The sequence below is a fragment of the Oryzias latipes genome, chromosome 14 (assembly GCF_002234675.1).
Source record: "Oryzias latipes chromosome 14, ASM223467v1".
NCBI lineage: Eukaryota > Metazoa > Chordata > Actinopteri > Beloniformes > Adrianichthyidae > Oryzias > Oryzias latipes.
The window spans coordinates 13,320,140-13,338,878 of NC_019872.2; the positions used below are offsets into that span (position 1 = coordinate 13,320,140).

At 38.1% G+C, this 18,739-nt stretch overlaps 1 protein-coding gene across 8 annotated transcripts in view; it reads right to left on the reverse strand.

Annotated features, from left to right (window-relative positions):
* Window positions 1-18,739, reverse strand: part of LOC101165088 (neurexin-2) — a 170,758-nt gene that overhangs the window by 7,670 nt on the left and 144,349 nt on the right. For 4 of the 8 annotated variants that reach the window (XM_020708863.2, XM_011483510.3, XM_020708859.2 and 1 more), the window contains 3 exons: window positions 11,718-11,899; window positions 4,175-4,346; window positions 526-615 (listed from right to left, as the gene is read on the reverse strand). In XM_020708863.2, the coding sequence (XP_020564522.1) occupies window positions 526-615; window positions 4,175-4,346; window positions 11,718-11,899 (444 nt within the window). The remainder of the gene's footprint in view (window positions 1-525; window positions 616-4,174; window positions 4,347-11,717; window positions 11,900-18,739) is intronic. The other 4 variants (XM_020708864.2, XM_020708865.2, XM_020708861.2 and 1 more) reach the window with 1 other exon arrangement.

Below are 18,739 nucleotides of genomic sequence, written 5' to 3' on the forward strand. Positions count from 1 at the left end.
TTTACAAAGGGGGAGGTGGGGGGATGCAGGGTTACAGGCCAAAGGATAAGGGAGAGGGATCCCACAGGTACGAGTGTTATTTAGGACAGAGTGTAGACATGTCCTGTCACGGGTTAGAGTCTCTGGTAGTGTTATACAACATTTTAAGAGATTTTACGTCAAAGAGATTGACACACAGTTTCTATTTATGAACAGTGGTTAGAATGGGGGGGAGGGAGGGGTTAGGCAGGGGGGTTATGCTTTTAACTAGTTTAGTTTGAAGTATTTCAGGTGCAGCATCACCACAAGGCGTGACAAAACCACGGACAAGGCGGCCGAACGGCACACAATCGTCATTTCACCGCTGCCATTAAAAAAAAACAGAAAGAAATCACAGCCAATAAGTGTTTTTCGATTTTAGATGGAATTGGGGGAAAAAGCTCGAGACTTGTCACACCCTTGTCTTCTGGCACTGCACCTCTACAAGGGGAAAGGTTATTTATTTCCAAGCTTTAATTAATTATTAATTAATCAATTAATTTTTACCTTTATCGAGTAGCCACTCGTCAACTACCCGACCGAGTCTGTATGGGATTCTTTGTCTAGCAATAGCCAGTCGTTCATTATCATAGTGTCCTTCAAAGAATTTGGAGAGACAGGTTAAAGGTTAAAGTCTGCAGGATCAAAGGTCACATGGTTAGAAACAAGGTTACACGGCCTGACAGTCTTCACAAGTTAAAACAAACTGCCGCTTTACTTAGTCCAACCTAATTAACAGGAGTTACAGCTTTAATGTTAATTAAAGTTTAGGCTATTTATAATGAACTACTCTAGTTAGTGTTATTTAGCTATTTATTGCAGCAAACGTTAACGCTCAGTAACTTTCAGAAACAGTCACTTCATTCCCTGTCAAAGATGGAGGTTAATTCAGGTTAAGAGAAGAAACACAGAAAATACACCCAGCTTTTGAAAAAGGCTTGTTTTTAGGTGGAGAGCTGAAGCCTCAGATAACTTCACAGCTGCAGCTGGAATACACCGCCTGCACAATTATTATGTGGGTTGTAAACCCACAAAAAAAAAAAAAAAAAAGTTGGATTCAAAAATTACATCAAACAGTGAAAAAAACATCATATTTTGGGTGACGAAAGTCATTAAAGAACCAATTTGATCCTCTTCTGAGCTACTTTAAATATGGATGTCAAATTAGCGCGATTATACAATTACAGAGAAATTAGGAAATTAATATTATCTACTGTGTAAGGCATAATCCCCGAAAAGTTGTTTGCTATCAGAACTTGATGGATGATGGAGGTCTGATTGTGTCGCAAAGTCCATCAATCTCTGATAAATGATCGCGCTTATACCATGGTCACTTACAAAATAAATAGAAATAAATTTCATCATTAGTAATTTCATTTTTTAGATTGAAATTGTTTTTCCACAAAAACAATACGGATACTATACGATGTGGTGCGATGTGTTGTCATGGTAATGGCTACAAAGCCTGCACCGACCCCGCTCTGCAGCAGTGGAGGAAGGTGGTCTTTTAATTATGATCATGATGATTTTAGCCAAATTTAAAAATAACTTGTGTCGTTGTTCCTGCAGAGTTCATTACAAATTCGCCTCTGAGTTGGCGAATTTGGCAACTCAGAGGCGATGGAAAGCGACCTCGCCCCCCCCTTCCCATCATCCATAACTAAGCTGTGTGTTTACACGCTTTCCCCCTAGCTTACTGTCCCTCACAGGGGCAAGCTAACATTGCCAGAGCAACAAAAATGGTAGCAATATTGGAGCTCTCAGCCATCGAATTTAGTGCCAGATGCCAGCTCACCGGAGGAAAACGAAGACGCGCATGGATCTGGTCGACTACAAGTGGATGCATCAGAATGGAGCGGAGCAGGGAGCTTGTGGTCCGCCTAACGTATTTTCTAGGTCACAAAAATGCTCTTTTTCAAACTGCTTTTTTTTTTATCTGTTCCGGATTCACATCCATTTTCAAATGAAATACTCAGAAATGCAAAGTGATATCTTTATTAATCTGGTTTGTGTCAAAGGGTCATTTTCTAAGCAGTGGAATTTGGCCTAAGCGTTGCAGTTTAGATCACGGCCTTCCTCCCGTATGACTGTAAAGGAAGGAATTGTTTTGCTCCATCAATCCGAGTCCATTATTGAGCTGGAAATAATTGCATCCCATAATGCAGCAGGAAGCAGGTATAAAACCTTTTCCAGGGCCTCATCTGTCTCCAGTCAGTCTTGACACTTCAGCATGTCAAAATCCACCCTCTGCTCATTCTGAACATCTTTGGGTTCTCGCACACTTACAGCGGAAATGTTCCCTGGGAACGTTGCGTGTCTTTAAACTCTCTTGCAGCTTATTTGGAACCTTTTTCCATGGTTGTCTTGTGGCCCCACTGTTAGCTTGTTTGAGGCATTTGCATGTTTTTGCCTTTTTGCTTTTTAATTTGGCTGCCGAATAATCATGCCCGCATTATTATCAGACCTTAGCTCCCCCTGACGCTGCTTCATCCCAGACAACAACAAAAAAATCACTCATTTATTTGATTTGGGGCGGAAAATGGATAGATTGAAATTCCTATCAGGTTTGGCTTTTGCCCCGACTAATAACTGTGCAAACGGTGTAAAAACTGCAACATCCATTCAGTGAAGCACCATGTGTTGTGAAAATGCACGTCAACACAACATTCTCAAGAGTGTTGCAGTCGGAGCAAATAAACTTCAATTGTGTATCATTTGAGGCTAATGATGGAAAAAAGGAAAATCCCATTTTAGGATTTAAATGAAATATGAAAAGGCTTCAGCGCTCCATTAAACACACTGTTAGATGAGAAAAAGAAGAATATATCAAAACACTTATAAGTCACATTTTCAAAAATAGATTTTAACATTTTATTCTTGTTGACATTATGGCTAGATCTTTACTCTCTGGACTTATTAAAAAATACAACTGCTAGTTTTGTTTACAAACCTAAAATAACTGGCAAAAAAAAGCAAAATAAAGATAATATATAGTGTTTAAAGGCTTTTTTAAAGACCCACTCTGAAGAAGAATGTGTTTTTAACATGTTCTTCTGGCTTTTTTCTGATGATAGAGGACATATATAAAGAAAATAAAGCTTAAAATATAATTTCCGAGTATTTATTTTTTTAAATCGTTGTGAATCAGGAGCAGATTAAAAATGCAGTTCGAAAAAGATTTTATTTGTGACGCAGAAAATAAGCTGCTACCAGCAGTTATCCTTTCCAAGATAACTCAGAGAGCAATTTTAATGAACTCCTGCCGCTCTGCAGAAACTATGCCCTAAAAAAAAAACAAGACAGATTTTTTTATTTTGGCTAAAAACGGCATAACCATCAGGGAAAGCTTTTAAAATAGAGTGGGACTTTAAAGTTAACCATGTTGAAAGAAGATGAAAATGATCTAAATCTGTGATGAATAATTTGTTTTAAACCATAAAAAAGCCTGGGAGATCCTGAGTCATGAGGATTTTCATGTGCTGGTTTAAAAAATGCAGCAACAAAACTAGAAATATAAATTTAATTAGATCACTCTTCTGCAAAACAACAATTTCAGGCAGTTCCAAAAATCCTGACAATTGAACATGCACGTGAGCTTCAATAGCACTGAAATCAGAGGAAAACTTGTTATTCTGTAGGTATTGTTGAAATATCCCTTTTTTTGAAATTCACCCTTATAGATCAAATAAACCAAAAAACCAAGCTTTGAATCAAGCTTGTAGTTAAGAAGTTAGAGGTTTTATATAGGAGCAGAGTAAAAAAACTGTCTAATGTCAACAAGAATTTGTCACATTCCCTCATATTTCATGAAACGCTGACTTTGGATTCCAGCCCAAATGTTTGCAAGAGGCTCGAATTAAACTTGGACCACGTTAGCTCAGCAACACTTATACATGGAGATACCTATGGAACCCATCTGGGCCACCAAGCCTTCAACACCTCTTTGACGAACAGTCTGCAAAAATATCAGCAGTCGATGACAAGAAAACAAGCTTTTACTTTAGAACATTTGGGTAGTTTTTTCCCCCAGCTCACTGGAAACCTGAGCTGGAATGAATTCCAAAATTTCCTTAAAATGACAAGACAATTGAATTATTTGAGATGTTTTTTCTTTCCTTGTCAAGATAACCAGGAGGTTTTCTCTTGGTAGCCTTACCTGGCGGGTAGCGCTCAATGACAGGATGGTTGTCCACCTGGAGAGTGGCATTGCCACCACTGCGTGTGAAGCGCACAACATGGTACTTGCCATCATTTACAATGACAGCGGGCTCATCGATGGTGATGTCATCTGTCCCTACGTTGAATATGACGCCGATCTTTCCTTGATCCTACGAAATCAAAAGAAAAAAAAAAGACGTAAAGATATTAAAGTTTATCAGCAAAAACATAATAATGGTTTTCATGGCCCTAAAGCCGTTTCTCTTGTGTCCTTCCTCTTTCTGCTGCTACTTTTGTCCCCTGAAAGTGTAACAATGCAGCAAAGGAAAGAAAAATTAAAGCTCAGAGAAATATTTACATTTTTGGTTTTATTGAAAGAAAAAAAGGCAACATTTTTATATTGATTACTTAAAATTTAGACTTATTCAGGTAACAAGTTCTATAATTTGAAAATTGAAACACTTTATCCTTTTGTGGTAGTAAAAAAACACATATTCCTTGTTATTTGAACAAAAAAAGAACAATTTCCTAAGTGAATAGGTTAATATTAATCAATTCCTTGATGTACGGATAGAATTCCTAAAGTTTTTCCAAAAAAGGAGAAAGTAAAAATGTTTAATTAAGTAAAAATACAAAGAAAGGAAAAGAAAATGTTAGAAAAACCTACCTGCATTTATTTTTAATTTTGATCATATATTAAATTTTTTTTAGATAATCTAAAAACAAGGTTATTTTTATTACCACATGTAAGAAAACATGGAAACATGCTGTATTTTCTGAGACAAGAAAACATTTTAAGGTCTTTTTAGTGCAGGTTTCCTTCAGTGGTCACATCAGGTTGTTTCTTTTTTTGATTTTGACCAATCTTGACAGAATCCTGCTGTTTGTCTTTTGCTTGACCAACTTGTCCCCCTTTCACCCTCTCCCTGCTCCACATCCCCTCTCCTGAAAAGGTCAGGGCTCCTTCCTAAGCTGGCCTTTGGGGGGCACTAACAGGGAACAGAGGAGCACGCTTTCTGAGCACGTCTGGCTTTTGCACAGTCACAGCCATGGACAATGCACTAGATGCTATGATAAACACCAAACAAACACACAAACAAACAAAAAACTGGTTTGCACAATTTGTTTAAAGCACAAGACGGAGCTGTGCGATCACGTACACGTACGTATATAGCGTGCAGCCCCTCTCTGGAAACATTTGTGTCCCAGCTCAGCACGACGAGGGACAAAGAGTCTGCATGCATCCAGCGACTGCCTGTGTTGAGTCACACTTTCAACCAGAGAGTGGAAGATAAACATACAATGAAAGTGCCTAGTGTTGTGTTTTTTATTAAAAGGAAACTGCTGGTCCTCCACGGCACACCATGTGCGCAATATTGACTGGCCTTCCAGCTATTGTGGGGTGTTTTAACACCTCACTGTAGGAAGAGACTTCCACAGCTTATTTATCGACACACTATTTCAAATAACTCCATCCTTGGTGGCATAACTCACTCTAAATTACAATTTTGCCCTAAAGGTGCTCCAAATGCTTTAATGATTGCTAGAACATTTTAAATAGGTCCAAAACTACGGTGGCCCTGAAGTGCAAATCACACCAACAAATCACTCAAATCAAAAATATATTAAGGATCACGAGTAAAAAAGCAAAACAAAGAATAAAAAACCCCATTAAATGTTAGAAATTAAAACCAAATTTGAAAAAAATGAAACGACATAGAAAGGAAATGTTTAAGGAACAAAGTAAATTCAGAAATCAAAATGAAATGCTGAAAAATGCCATCGGTAATCTGATTAGACGAAGATGTTCAATTAATGACTTTTGATCTTTTTTAGATGCGTCTTTAATGTCTGCATATTAAAGTTCTATGACTAATATGAAGCATTTCCAGTATCGCTACATTCTAAACAACTTTTGAGTTGAAATGATGAACAAACATCATCATCCAATCAGCGATATCCTACACTTCCAACCTCTGGTTTCTGATTGGGTTTCCTTTTTTCTAACATTTCATTAGGATTTCTGGAAATTCCTTTTAATTTCTGAAACATTTAGTTTTTATATCATATTATTTTTCAACATCTTTCTTTTATTTCTAAAATGTAATGTTTTATTTTTAGTATTTCCTTTTTTAATTGTCAGTGTGATCTTTGATTTGTGTTTGTTGGATGTAATTTGCACTTCAGGGCCTCTGTACAAAGCAAAAATGACGACTCATTAATATTATTAGTAATTGTTATGATCATATATAATATAATTGTATTTATTTCGATCCATAAACATTTCTGTAGTTCTTTAGCAGGTCTTGTAGCTCATCAGACAACACAGACCAAGAAAAAGCAGATTGTCAAGTAAATTTATCCCACTTTAGCTATAATATTTCACATGGGCCAATTTGAAACGAATTTATTTTAAATTTCTCAACACTTAGTGAATCTTTATAAAGTTGTCAGCTGAATTAAATCAGTGTTTTTGAACCTAAAAAAACGAGGAAGTTGTTGATCTTTACAAGATACATCATATTTACACGTTTTAATTATATTTTGCATAAATTCTGTTTCCTGCAGACTTTATCTTTTGGACAATAAAGCTCCAACCTCTGACCTAATGTGACAGGAAGGAAGGCTTTTCTTTAGCATTGGTAATCCAATCTAAAAAGGGATTTTAAATGAAAATAATTGGGCTTTTTGACAGCTGACAAGGCGGCACGGCTGAGAGCTAGTTCGAGCTAACAAGTCTGGCCTTCACAGTTCATTTGTCATTATTGTCAAAAAGCCACTTAGTGGCTGCACATTTGGTGAAAGCAGCACAGATTCCTCAAAAGACAAAAAAAAAAAAATGCTCAGTCTGTTTCGATGTCAACTGGAAACGTCTGAGCATTTCCTGTCACCAGCAGTTTTCAGTGTCAATTCCCGTCTGAGCAGCAGTCGACTCGAATCCATTTCAGAGAGGAGGGACAGATCATCGCTAGGATTCATAATAATTATCGGGATTTCTCTTTAATTGGATGAAAAATAAACCTGTTATGTCCTTGGCACTGATAGATGTACTGTGATGAGACATCATTACCAGTGATCCATTTTTAAACAGTGTGGAAGGGACGGATCCCGTTTTCCCCAAAGAAAACCTGGTGCGTTTGTCTGCGTGTGTGTTCAGCTGTCTTTCTCTGTTCTGTTTGCCAAACTCTTTATCTAAAGACATATCCTAACCCCTTTAAAGAGCCCAGAGAGTTTCCTAGAGCTTCTTTTTTTTATCCCCCAGAAATGAAATCCAGCCTCTTTTCATCTTTCCATCAGCACAGCTATGATTCATGTGACATGTGGTAACGGGCCCTATCATGGGGGAGACTGGGGCTTCAGCTCCGTCTCACTTTACCACATGATGAGATGAAAAAACTGGAAATGTAAAATACTTGAATTAGGCAGCCTTTGAACCCTTTTCCCCAGCAGATTAAAGGCAGCGCTTTGTCCCAAAAAAAGAGCTCTGCGTGCAGAGAAATTATTCCTATAAAATATAAATCAGCTGTACAACCAGAGATTAAAAAAAGGCATGTTCTTTATGCCAATTTTAGTGACCAAAGCGGACTCTTTTTATAGGTTTTTTGCTTTATGTGTACTTAACACAAATCTACTAAACATATTTTTCAGAATAGAAGTCGCACTTTTTGCATAGTTTTGCCTGGGGGGCGACTTCTGCTCAGATGCAACTTCTGCTACGTTCACACTGAGCATGTGATGTTGAACAACAAGCTTAAAAGCATGTTCTTAACCCTTGTGCTATCCTATGACCCCACCCTTACACTGACGTGTTCTCCCTACCATGACAAAGGTGGATAAAAGTGGAAAGATTTCATGTAATCCATGGACACCAGTGAGGTTCACAAATCATTGAAGAAAAAAGGTTCAGAGCACTGTCTAGTGGGTCTAGATGACCCAACTCCCAATGTTAAAGTGCCTAGGATAGCACAAGGGTTACAATGCACGTTCAGCATCTGGTGTTCACAATGGAATCTACCTGATACCAGCGCAAGTCCGCCACCTTGGTGGGAAATTTTGAAGCAGTGCAAATCTTGTCTACCTTGTTGCAGTCTTTTCTTTTTTTTCACTGCTCCATTCCGATATATAAAATACTTGGACCGATATAATTTCAGCCTGGCAAAAACTGCAATTATTAGGTTCTCCTCCATGATTAATTTTCAAACGGTTGGCACAAACAGGGACGGCATCTAACTGTCATCACCAAATCAGAGTCCCTGATTGATCGAAGTTTGAACTGGTTTAACTTACAACGCACGTCCAATGGCCAAAAACGGTCGTAGAAACATGCAGACAGACGTGGAAGCGTGAGAGTTTAGAATGTGGAAGCCCAAAACGCGTAGTTACGTGTGTTTACAAAGGACTTATGTTGAAAGTGGTTGCTGGAACGCACATTGCTGGGGGCGATGTTAACGTTGGTTATTTAGAAAAAATAAATAGCAACAACCTCTGGAGGGAGCTGTGGGGGTGTGCATCAGTATTAGCTCACTGAAAGTACTGCAGAAGAAGAAGAAGCACTGCTCAGTTTTATGCTGGCCTCTGCAGAATACAGGAAGAAGAATTTAAAGGATTTCGTGATTTAAAGAGTTCGGTTGACTTGGTAGCATGTTCTTTATGTCATGGTTATCTGAATAATTGTTCAAATTGTTGTGTGTTATTATGATTTGGTTTTCAAGATAAAATGTCCGTTCTTGTTCCTCTGTTTTGTTAAATAAAAGTCTCCCAAAAGTGCGACTTATATATAATACATTTTTCTTTATGAAGCTACGGTATTTTTTGGCTGTTGTATATAGACTCATAGTCCAAAAACAAGATGTTTTTTTTGTTTAACTGTTATATGCTGTTACGCTTTAGATTCAAATTTGGTTTTTGCCGTTGGTTTGGCGGATTTTTCAAAGCTGAAAAGCATTCAAGTTACTTCACCTGAGCCACAAAAAAAACCTTTAGCATCAGCAAATGATATATCATTTGTTTCCATAACTATTTTGAGCTCTCCCCTGTGGTTACTTTTGTGTACATTTCTTTCCACTGCTCTTATCACCTAGTTTTCAAAGACCTCTTCAGAGGGCAAGCACAGGGAATAATGAGTGTGACAAAAAAGGGAAATTATTAATAAACATACAATAAATCTCAGAAAAGGACACAAAAAACTCAAAAGACCTCCCCAGCTCCCTCAGGCCTGCAGAAAGGAAGAAATAATTGTTTTAATCAAAGTTTTTGCCTTTCAAACTGAAGTAGTTAGGTTTTAATTAGCAGGTTCCTGACTTATTTTCTCAATAAATGTTAGATCGGTAAGAGGATTTCAGATGATGAGCATTAAAAAAAGGATTTTCCAAATGGACTTTTTATTTATGAGAAAGACACGTCAGCACAATTAAGTCCCATCGAGCTGAAAATGTAAACTGATGCTACAAAGGTCATGATATGGTGTTTAATTTTTAAAATAACAAGAATATCACATTTCTTGCAGCTCTGACAACATAAAAGTTGACAGAAAAAGGTTCTTGTAGAGTTTTAGTAGCTTAATTGTCAGAGAAAAAATCCCTATCAATGCCAAGTATACCAGAGAAATTAGCTATAGTGGAGTGACAAAATGTGACAGTGTGAAGCAATATTTTAGAATGTCAACAAATAGCATGTAACATGTATTCTGATTCTCATGTTTTGCCTAAAGCAAATTAAATGAGGTGTTGTAAAGCTTCTCTGTGTTTTTGTTCTTTGACGAATGCCTCCACCTTTTGATTATTGGTACAATGACTCACAATAAAGCTGCTGGAGGGTCCACCCTTCATATTTCAGCTGCATGCACAACCTAACTGTGCTGTTTGTGGAAACACACATCAAGCTATGTGAAACAGCTGCCAGATTCTGAAATCTGTCAGCAGCTATAGGATATAAACACAGTTTGCTTGTTTTTTGTTCAAATTAAGCATGTCAGAGCCTTCAAAAGAAAAAAAACAAATTTTTGATAAAATAAATTTAAATGAATTTACTGTATAAAAAAGTTCACGTTATGTCTGAATTCCCAAATTGCACCTAACTAATCCCTAAAAAACGACATAATGCGGAACAATGTAGTGCACTGGATTTTAACGGAATTTCAACACATGCTCACTCCTTTTCTTTTAAAAGGAAAATATGACATCACCCATTTTCCGAAATAAAAACCATAATGAACATTTTACAAAAACTATTCATGGATCCACTGAGATGTGATAATGAAAACTTGGATGGAAAATAATGTACTTTAAACTTTTTTTTCTAATGACACATCGTTCAAACGCAATGCATTGTGGTCTATGTTCACCAACCTATTGAGCATCAAAGCACACCAGTTTTTTGCAGAGAATTCTGGGAAATTTTTCTTACAAGCTGAAAAAGAGGAGAAACAAAAACTGTGTTCGCAGGAAAGCTCAAATGGCAAAGAGCGATAGGTCAACAACATGGCCGCTGTAATTGTTGTTTCCTTAACGCTGGTTTCCTGTGTGTGCATGCAGCAGCACTTCAATTAGCAACTTTTTGAAATCAAGTATATGTTATATATGTGAAAATAAAGACAGTGAACTTTAATTTCTTTTATACTATTTTTCACACAGTGTGACTTCACGCAAATGTATCACTACTTTGTGACAAGTAGCCTAATTAGTATTAAATGCAAATCCAGCTGTATTTCTTTATTTAAATGTTTCAGATTTATTGAATCCACAGTATATGCTGTGCCAATATATTACCATTTTACAGTAACTCATAATGTATTGGTATTTTAATCCGTTATTTATCCATCATGGCGTTTAAATTTATTGTACTATAAATGCACATTTTTTTCTTATTACAGAGCTGCATTACAGTAGCTACAGAACGACTCAAACAAAAGCCCTTGAAGCCTCAATCTCAGTTAAAAATAGATTTACAAAGGAGAAATAGAAAATACTTTCCAATCCAAGACTGTCAAGAAATGTTTCGTGTGACTCTTGACAGCCCAGATTTAAAACAGAAATACAACAATGATAGTTTGGCCTAAATTGATTAGAGCGTAACTATCTCAAATAGTGTGATTTATTGCTTTGTTTTGAAATTGTTTTCCCCTATTCTATGTTAAGGAGCTTAGAGCAACCTTGGCTATGGCTTGACGTTTTACACCCAACCTGATGGGAATATAGCTCCTTATTGTCATTTTAATCCTCTGCTCTTAATTTACGTTAATTTTTGGACACCACTATCACAATTTAATGCACTTGAAAGGCTTGAGTGGCTTTTTTGGGGTGAAACATCAAATCCCACTGAGAGAAGCAGTTTTGGTGTCAGAGATGTTGTTCTTAGATATATACGCTGTAGCCTATTTTGGTGCTATCGACACTAAAAATAAAAGGTAAACAAACTTTGATTCTATGAACTAAGAGCACAATGGGAAGGTTCACAGTTGTAGTCAACCTGATAGTACCAAAAACATGTTTTTGAAATTTTTATTCACTTGAGCGAACAAAATGTGATTTTTTTTTTCTTACAATGTGCAGCTGAAGATAGTCACCAAGCCCATGGGTGCTTTCCACCCGCACCAGGATGGCATCCTTCTGCTGCGTGCTGAAGCCCACAGCTAACCGGTCAGCCCGAGTGCTCGGCCTTTCGTTGGGGGCCCAGGTGTACGTGATGAGAGCGCCACCTTTCCCAAAGATGTACGTCGTCCCAGCTATGAAAAGAGACACAGATGAAGAGGCAGACGAATCGTTAGAAATACGCTAACCTTTCAAAGCTCTGAATCGTGTACATTTTTATCAGATGGTGGCATATCAGGTCGAGGACGACTTCTCAAACTTTTCTTCTTCTCTTTTCACTTCATGTGATATCTTTTATTAAGATGACATTTTTATCTTCCACTCCTCTTACCCAGGAAGTTCCCTAAATCCCACTGCTTTCTGTATAAATGATCTCTGAATGTCTATAAAAGGATGGAGTCAGCTGGTGTCTCCTTAAGTACTTATTAAGAACTATAAAACTATGTAACAAATATTATTATTTTCAAACATTCCAACATTTTTTTCATCTGCTCCTGATTCACAACGATTTGAACAAAGAAATACTCAAAAATGCAATTTTGAGTTCAATTTGCTTTATATATGTCCTCCCTCATCAGAAAAATGTCCCAAGAACATGTTAAAAAAAGCAAAAACACAATTTCCATAGTCAGAGCTGGTCTTTAAATCCTCTTAGAAAAACAGCACAAACTATATTTTTCAAGTGGTAAATAATACATCAACTCATGAACTAGACAAACTGTTCATTTTGTGGTACAGGCACCAAATTTGCCACGGATGTATCTTAGCATCCCCTCTTTCAGAGAAGCACATTAGTCACGAGTAGGGCTGCACGATATGAGGAAAACTTGCGATATGCGATATTAGTGATCAATATTGCGATAACGATAAATTTGCGGTAAATAAACAAATAGAAAAATAAACAAAAACATCATTCCCATTTCATTGCAACAGTTTAAAAATTATACTCCAAATGACCCTCATCGACATGGGGGACAAACGTCAGGGTGGCTAACCCTGGTCCTCAAGAGCCTCAACCCTGTCTGTTTTCCAATTCTCCCTAGACTGCTCGAAAATGATAACCAAAATCAGGTGTGTTCAGTCAATCAGGATGTGAAATCACTTGAGTCAGCCAATCAACAACAAGCTGGTTAAGGAGAGCTGGAAAACAGGCAGGGTTGAGGCTCTTCAGGACCAAGGTTAACATAATAGGCCTCCATCTGATTGGTCAACAATGGGAAGGCGTCCATCTGATTGGTCAACAATGGGAAGGCGTCCATCTGATTGGTCAAAGCATAAAGGGATTTATTTGATTCGTTAAAAGCGTCAAGCTGCGATTAGATTGTTTTAACACATTTTGGGTTTGCGATTTATTGCGATATTCGCCGTCTTTTGCGATATGCATATTGCAGAGCTGGATATTGCGATAACGATAAATTTGCGGTATATTGTGCAGGCCTAGTCACGAGTAATTCTAAAATGACTGCCAGATAGCAGCCATACACTCAATTGTTTCCAACATATCAGATTTCTATTTGCCCCAGTCTCATATATGTATATATATATATATACATATATATATATAGGCATAAGCCAAATTTGGTGCACAATTATTTTAATTATTGGTTCCACTATATTCAAAAACCCAGAGGTAAGTTGACAGTTTCTGGAGAATTTGTGAAAAATGTTGATTTAAGGGCAGCTAAACCCTTGAACCAAAACTCATTCACTATGTTCTCTGCTCTTCAGTTAACAAAGGCCTTGTGATGGCATAAACTGCCTCTTGGACTGTTTTCATTCAGCAGTAAAGATTCCACCAAAGAACCTAAAAGTCTGACTTTGAACGTAGCGGACACGTTGAGCCCCAACCAGCGATTGCTTCAAAGTTATCTTACTGTGTTCTTCTTAATTAATACGTGGGATTTGCAGTCAAGACGTTTGTCCCATCAGAGACCTGCAGTCAAAGGCTACCTTTTTTTTTTAAGAGCGTTATCTTTATCTGGCCTCTTTCTTATTAATAAGAGTGGCTTTAGAGGATTATGAGTGTGGCCGTCTTTGTTTTTTGCCGTTCCAGATGTCTAGATACATCTTTAAAGAACTTTTTAATTCTCAAACTTCTTTGTCTTTAACCCAATCTGCCATTACAAATCTCTAATCAAATAGATTCCATGTGAGGAAAAAAAATCAGCACAAAAACCGACAAATGAAAAAGTCTCACATCAAAGTGTAAATTGAGGTTTCCCTGCAAGTTAGTGTAATGTGTAAGTTTATCAGTGGCAATGTGTAAAAAAAAAAAAAAAAAAGACAGCAAAATGATGCTTAGGTTTGAAAAAGATGAAAGAGAACAACCTGTGAAAATTTAAAGGATCTCTATGTCTATCATATTAGACTGACAGCAGCTTTTAATAGCTTTTGGACGCGATAGAATCAGCTGATTGCATTAGCACTTCACTTCTGCGAAGTTTTGCGTTTCATTTGTCGGCTTCAGAATCTGATGGAATGACGTTGATTGCATAAAATTGTTGAAGAGTTACGGTAGTTGAAAGAATGTAATAGCTTCTGTGTGAAAGGGTCGACACTTTAACGGATCAGATTTCTTGGAAACGTCACACAGTTACAACCGGGACATTAAATAAACACAGAGAAGAAAATAGGTTTCCAAATGTGGCCACATCGTTAACATTGATGCTGAAGTACCGTAACGATGCAGATAAGATTGATTCTGACGTGGAGAAAAAAGGATTCTGATGTTGTTGCAACAGGGTTCACTTGCATGTGAACAGAGAAGCCTTCTTCTTCAGGTAGATTTGTTTGTTCAGTTCAAATTTAAGGAGAAAAAAAAAAAAGAAATTTAAGGAGACCTTTTACCACAAAAAGTAAACCGTTCAAGGAATTTCCCTCCGGTGCAGACCAAATGGTCCAATCTGAAGGGTCCAGGATTCTTTGTGCAAGAGTCTAAAACCCCCTAGGAGTGCACAGGGGTGTAGTAGATAGCACTCTTGCTTCACAGTTAGAAAAGCCCCGGTTAGAATCCCAGTTGGGACCTTTCTTTGTGGAGTTTGCATGTTTTCCCCATGAATGCGTGAGTTTTCTCCCACAGTCCAAAAACATGCGTTATAGGTTAACTGATGATTCTAAAATGTCCCTAGGTGCAAATGTGTGTGTGTGGCCCTGCAATGGACTGGTGACCTGTTCTTTCTCAACAGGGATTCAGTGGGTTCGGAGAATGGATGGATGGCTAAAACCCCTTTAACAGGCATCACCCTAAGACCCAAACCTTCTACAGGTCATTTAAAATAGGAACTGTGCCAAAATATAGGCATTTTTCCATCATTCCCTTTCATCAGTTTGGGTTCTGCTCTCACATTTCCCCACTGCCCTTTTCTTTCTATTGCCTTTAGAACAGGAAGAACATAATTAAAATGACTTGAGCACCTGACTGAGTTGAGACAGACGGAAACTTTTACCACGCGAGAGTGTAAATAATGCAGGTAGTCAATCAGAGCAGTTATTATTAATTCATTTTGATACTGTGAATCATTCAAAGAGCTTAAAAGTCTGGACCAATGTCCTATGGAAGTGCTGTGCCGTTTGGATGTGTCCGAAAGTTGTGATTCTGGACTAAACCAAACAAAAAAAAAAAAAAAAAAATAGAGGATTGGCCTCCCTGAAACAGAAAACTCAGCAGAAGCTCTGGATGCTTTTGAGGAAATCAGAGCAGAGACAGAGAAGACGGCGAGAGCTGAAAAAGGGGAATGAGGGCAGCAAGCAGCATTATAACGTGTCTCATGAAATATGGAACTTTAATGCACGCACACGCCGGCATTTATCCATAGATGGTGGCATCGCCTACATTAGAAACGACATTGAAGCACTTTGTTACACCTGGAACAACTTCCTTTTTTTTTTTTTTTTCCTGTGTCGCATAAAGCTGGCGCTGAATCAGGCTTGTTAAGATTATCAGTATAAACAACACCGTTTGCTGCCTTGAAACAGCTCGGCGCTCTGCCGGCAGTCTCTCGGGAGCGCTCTGCTCTTCTCTCATGGATGTACAAGGCATCTGTGCTCGAATAACAAGGCAGCCTTGGAGATTCTCAATTACATGACGTGCTCTGTATCACATCATTATTAGTTGGAAACCTTGAAAGCTCAGAAAAAAGAAAAATCTTACCATACAAAGACATTACACACTTTCTGCTGTTACTGTCATTATATAACACATTTTACAGCGAAGGTGAAAACAGCAGATCTGCTGAACACATTACTCTGAAATTATCTTTAAGCTCTTTTGTTACTTTGAGTACACAACAAGCCCATTAGATGGAGTCGTGGAGACAAATGATTTGCTTTTTAAATGACGAGTTTTGGTTTCATTAAAGCTCCCGGGCTTGAGTCACGGCTGCCTTTCGCATTTTAATGGATCTTCACAAAAACAAACAGTGGTCCTGCCTTACAAACACATTTCCCACTCAAACTTCAAGTCCTTTTTTATTTGTGCGCTACGAGGCAGGGGGCATCGAAGACCCACAATATTCACTGAGATGCGGGGATTTGTAGCATATGTGACATTTCAGATGCGAAAAGGTTAAAAACTCCCCCTTGTGCTTGCAGCCGTGGATACTGTTAGATACCCGAGCGACTATAACAGCTGAAAACCATAATCATGACTCTTCAGAGGTTAAAATATGAATCGCATAAATGCCACATTCAGTCCCAACATCGACGACAAGAGCAGAACAGCCCTTTCTGATACTTTTTGTTGATCAGAACCAGAGTTTCTACCCATTTGAACCTCCTATCATTTATGGATGAGGCTGTCTCTGATACAGAACGGACCTTTTAATGACCTCCACTCAGGAAAATCACATGCTATTCCACAGAGGAATCCGACAGGGCAACAAAACTGCTCGCTGGAAACCATCAGAACTGCGATCCGTTCTGCAGGGACGAGGAGCTCTGGAGAAATATTATGTGGAGTTTGTCATCTGACTTATAGCATCTGAGCCTCCTTCTTCCATGGCCTATTAAATACAGCTCAGTGGAATGATGAAAACGAATGGCTGGGCCTTAAGCTTGTCAAGGAAAACATATGGTTCTCATTCTAAAATATGCCGCTTAAGATAGACAGTGGCATCACATACTTAGCATGGTTAACGGAGACTTTGAGAAAACAAATCAATCACGTAGAATCAAAAACCAAATGACTAAAAACCGTTTCGGATTTCTGCACAGCTGTTTCTGCATCCAGACTCCCAGTTGTCGGTAAAAACCCAAACTTTAGGACCCAGGATGTAACTGATAGAAGCTGATGAGGAGGCTCCAACTGTGGGCTCTGAGAAAGTCTGAGATGATTCATTTATAGAGGTGCATTTCTCTGAAAACTCTGAATAACAGGGAATTGATTTAGTATTCATACAGAGGGTTTCTAGAGCACCACTGAAGTCATTTTTGCAGTATAAGCCTTTCATACTCATTCATTTATAGCCTCAGAGCGCTCAGTGTTCTTATACATTTGATTGGGAATTATACTTATGACCTGCATTTGACATTTTGACAAATTTGGATAAAAACTTCAGTAGCTTAGATACAATAAACAAAACAATTACTTTGTTAAAATTAGATTTTTTTTCTAACTTTTGCTCTTCCTGGATATCAGAGTATTGCTGTCTCTTCAAAAAGGCAATAACATTTATAAATAGAATTGCTGAAACAGCAAATCTTTTTGATTATTTTCAAAGTGTTCCCAGTGCTCTTTTAATTATGATTATCCTTAGCCAAAATAAAAAAATAATAAAAAAGTGTAATTTCCTAAGCTTCTGCGGAGCGGCAGGAGTCCGTCAAAAATTCCCCTCTGTGTAGATGAGTTTCCATACCCAACCCACAGTTTGAAAAATGTTCTTTGGGAAATGTTACTTTACCATAAAAGCTGGAACACCTCATAAATCTGAGGATTAATTGTCAACTGCACCATCTTCTGTCGCAGCATGAACACTTGTTAGGTCAAGGATTGTAATTCCCATGCAGACAGAACACACACACACTCCCTTTTTTTAATTTGAGGTAAACTGCGCCCCAATTTAAAGCCTGGTTCATACTCTTCAAGTTACCTGTCATTCGTGGCCTTTTTCGTCAGGACACTTTATCCTTCCCTGAGATGCAGAGCAAAGAGATCCTTCCGCTGTTATGTAAGCCTCCTGCTCCAAGCATAGTTGAGTTGAGTCGCAATAAGACAGATGTTGTCCTCAGCAGACACAGTTTGAACAATATCCCTCAATAAATGATTAAACATTTCTATGTCCTTGTGGTCTTTTACAGACTCCAGAATGGTCGAACATGTGTTAATAGCTCCTTGTTGCCTACCAGCTATTCTTTTAGGCAATCCATTGTTGGCACTAACGCACAGCACCCAGTGCTAACGCGGGGACCCATTACAAACGAGAGACACATACGTACTAGATGTTCGAAACACCAGCCGCAATATGGCGCCCAGGGTCTCATTGATGCAGATAATAAAACTCTAGAATGCTTCGTAGCAGTAGAGCTGACTATTTTAGAACATAAGTTAGAAGAAGTATAATCTATTGGTCTTTCTGTTGCAGGTTGGTGTTTTTCTGTCTTTTCCACACTTTAACTATTGTGTCTAAGACTCAGTCTGTAGGGTCGGTGCTGTGAAACCACTGTTTCCTTTAGCTACATCAACAATGGAGGCACGGGAAAAATTGCCCAGAATCAGACTCAATGAAGAGAAGCTAGAGGCCACTTAACCCACGGGAAGCTCCTTACAGTGCATAGAGGGCTTCATCTAAAAAACAAAGTCTCTTAGACTGGACTCTAACTGGAAGGAGAGCTGCTATCCAAGATGAAACAACAAAGATCAAGGAATACATCAATAAAATGGCTTCAAGTGAGAAGCAGGAATAATCATAGAAGGACACCAGAAAATCCTATTAGTGGCTGGAGAAAGATGGACTCCCAAGATAGCATTAAGCATAAGG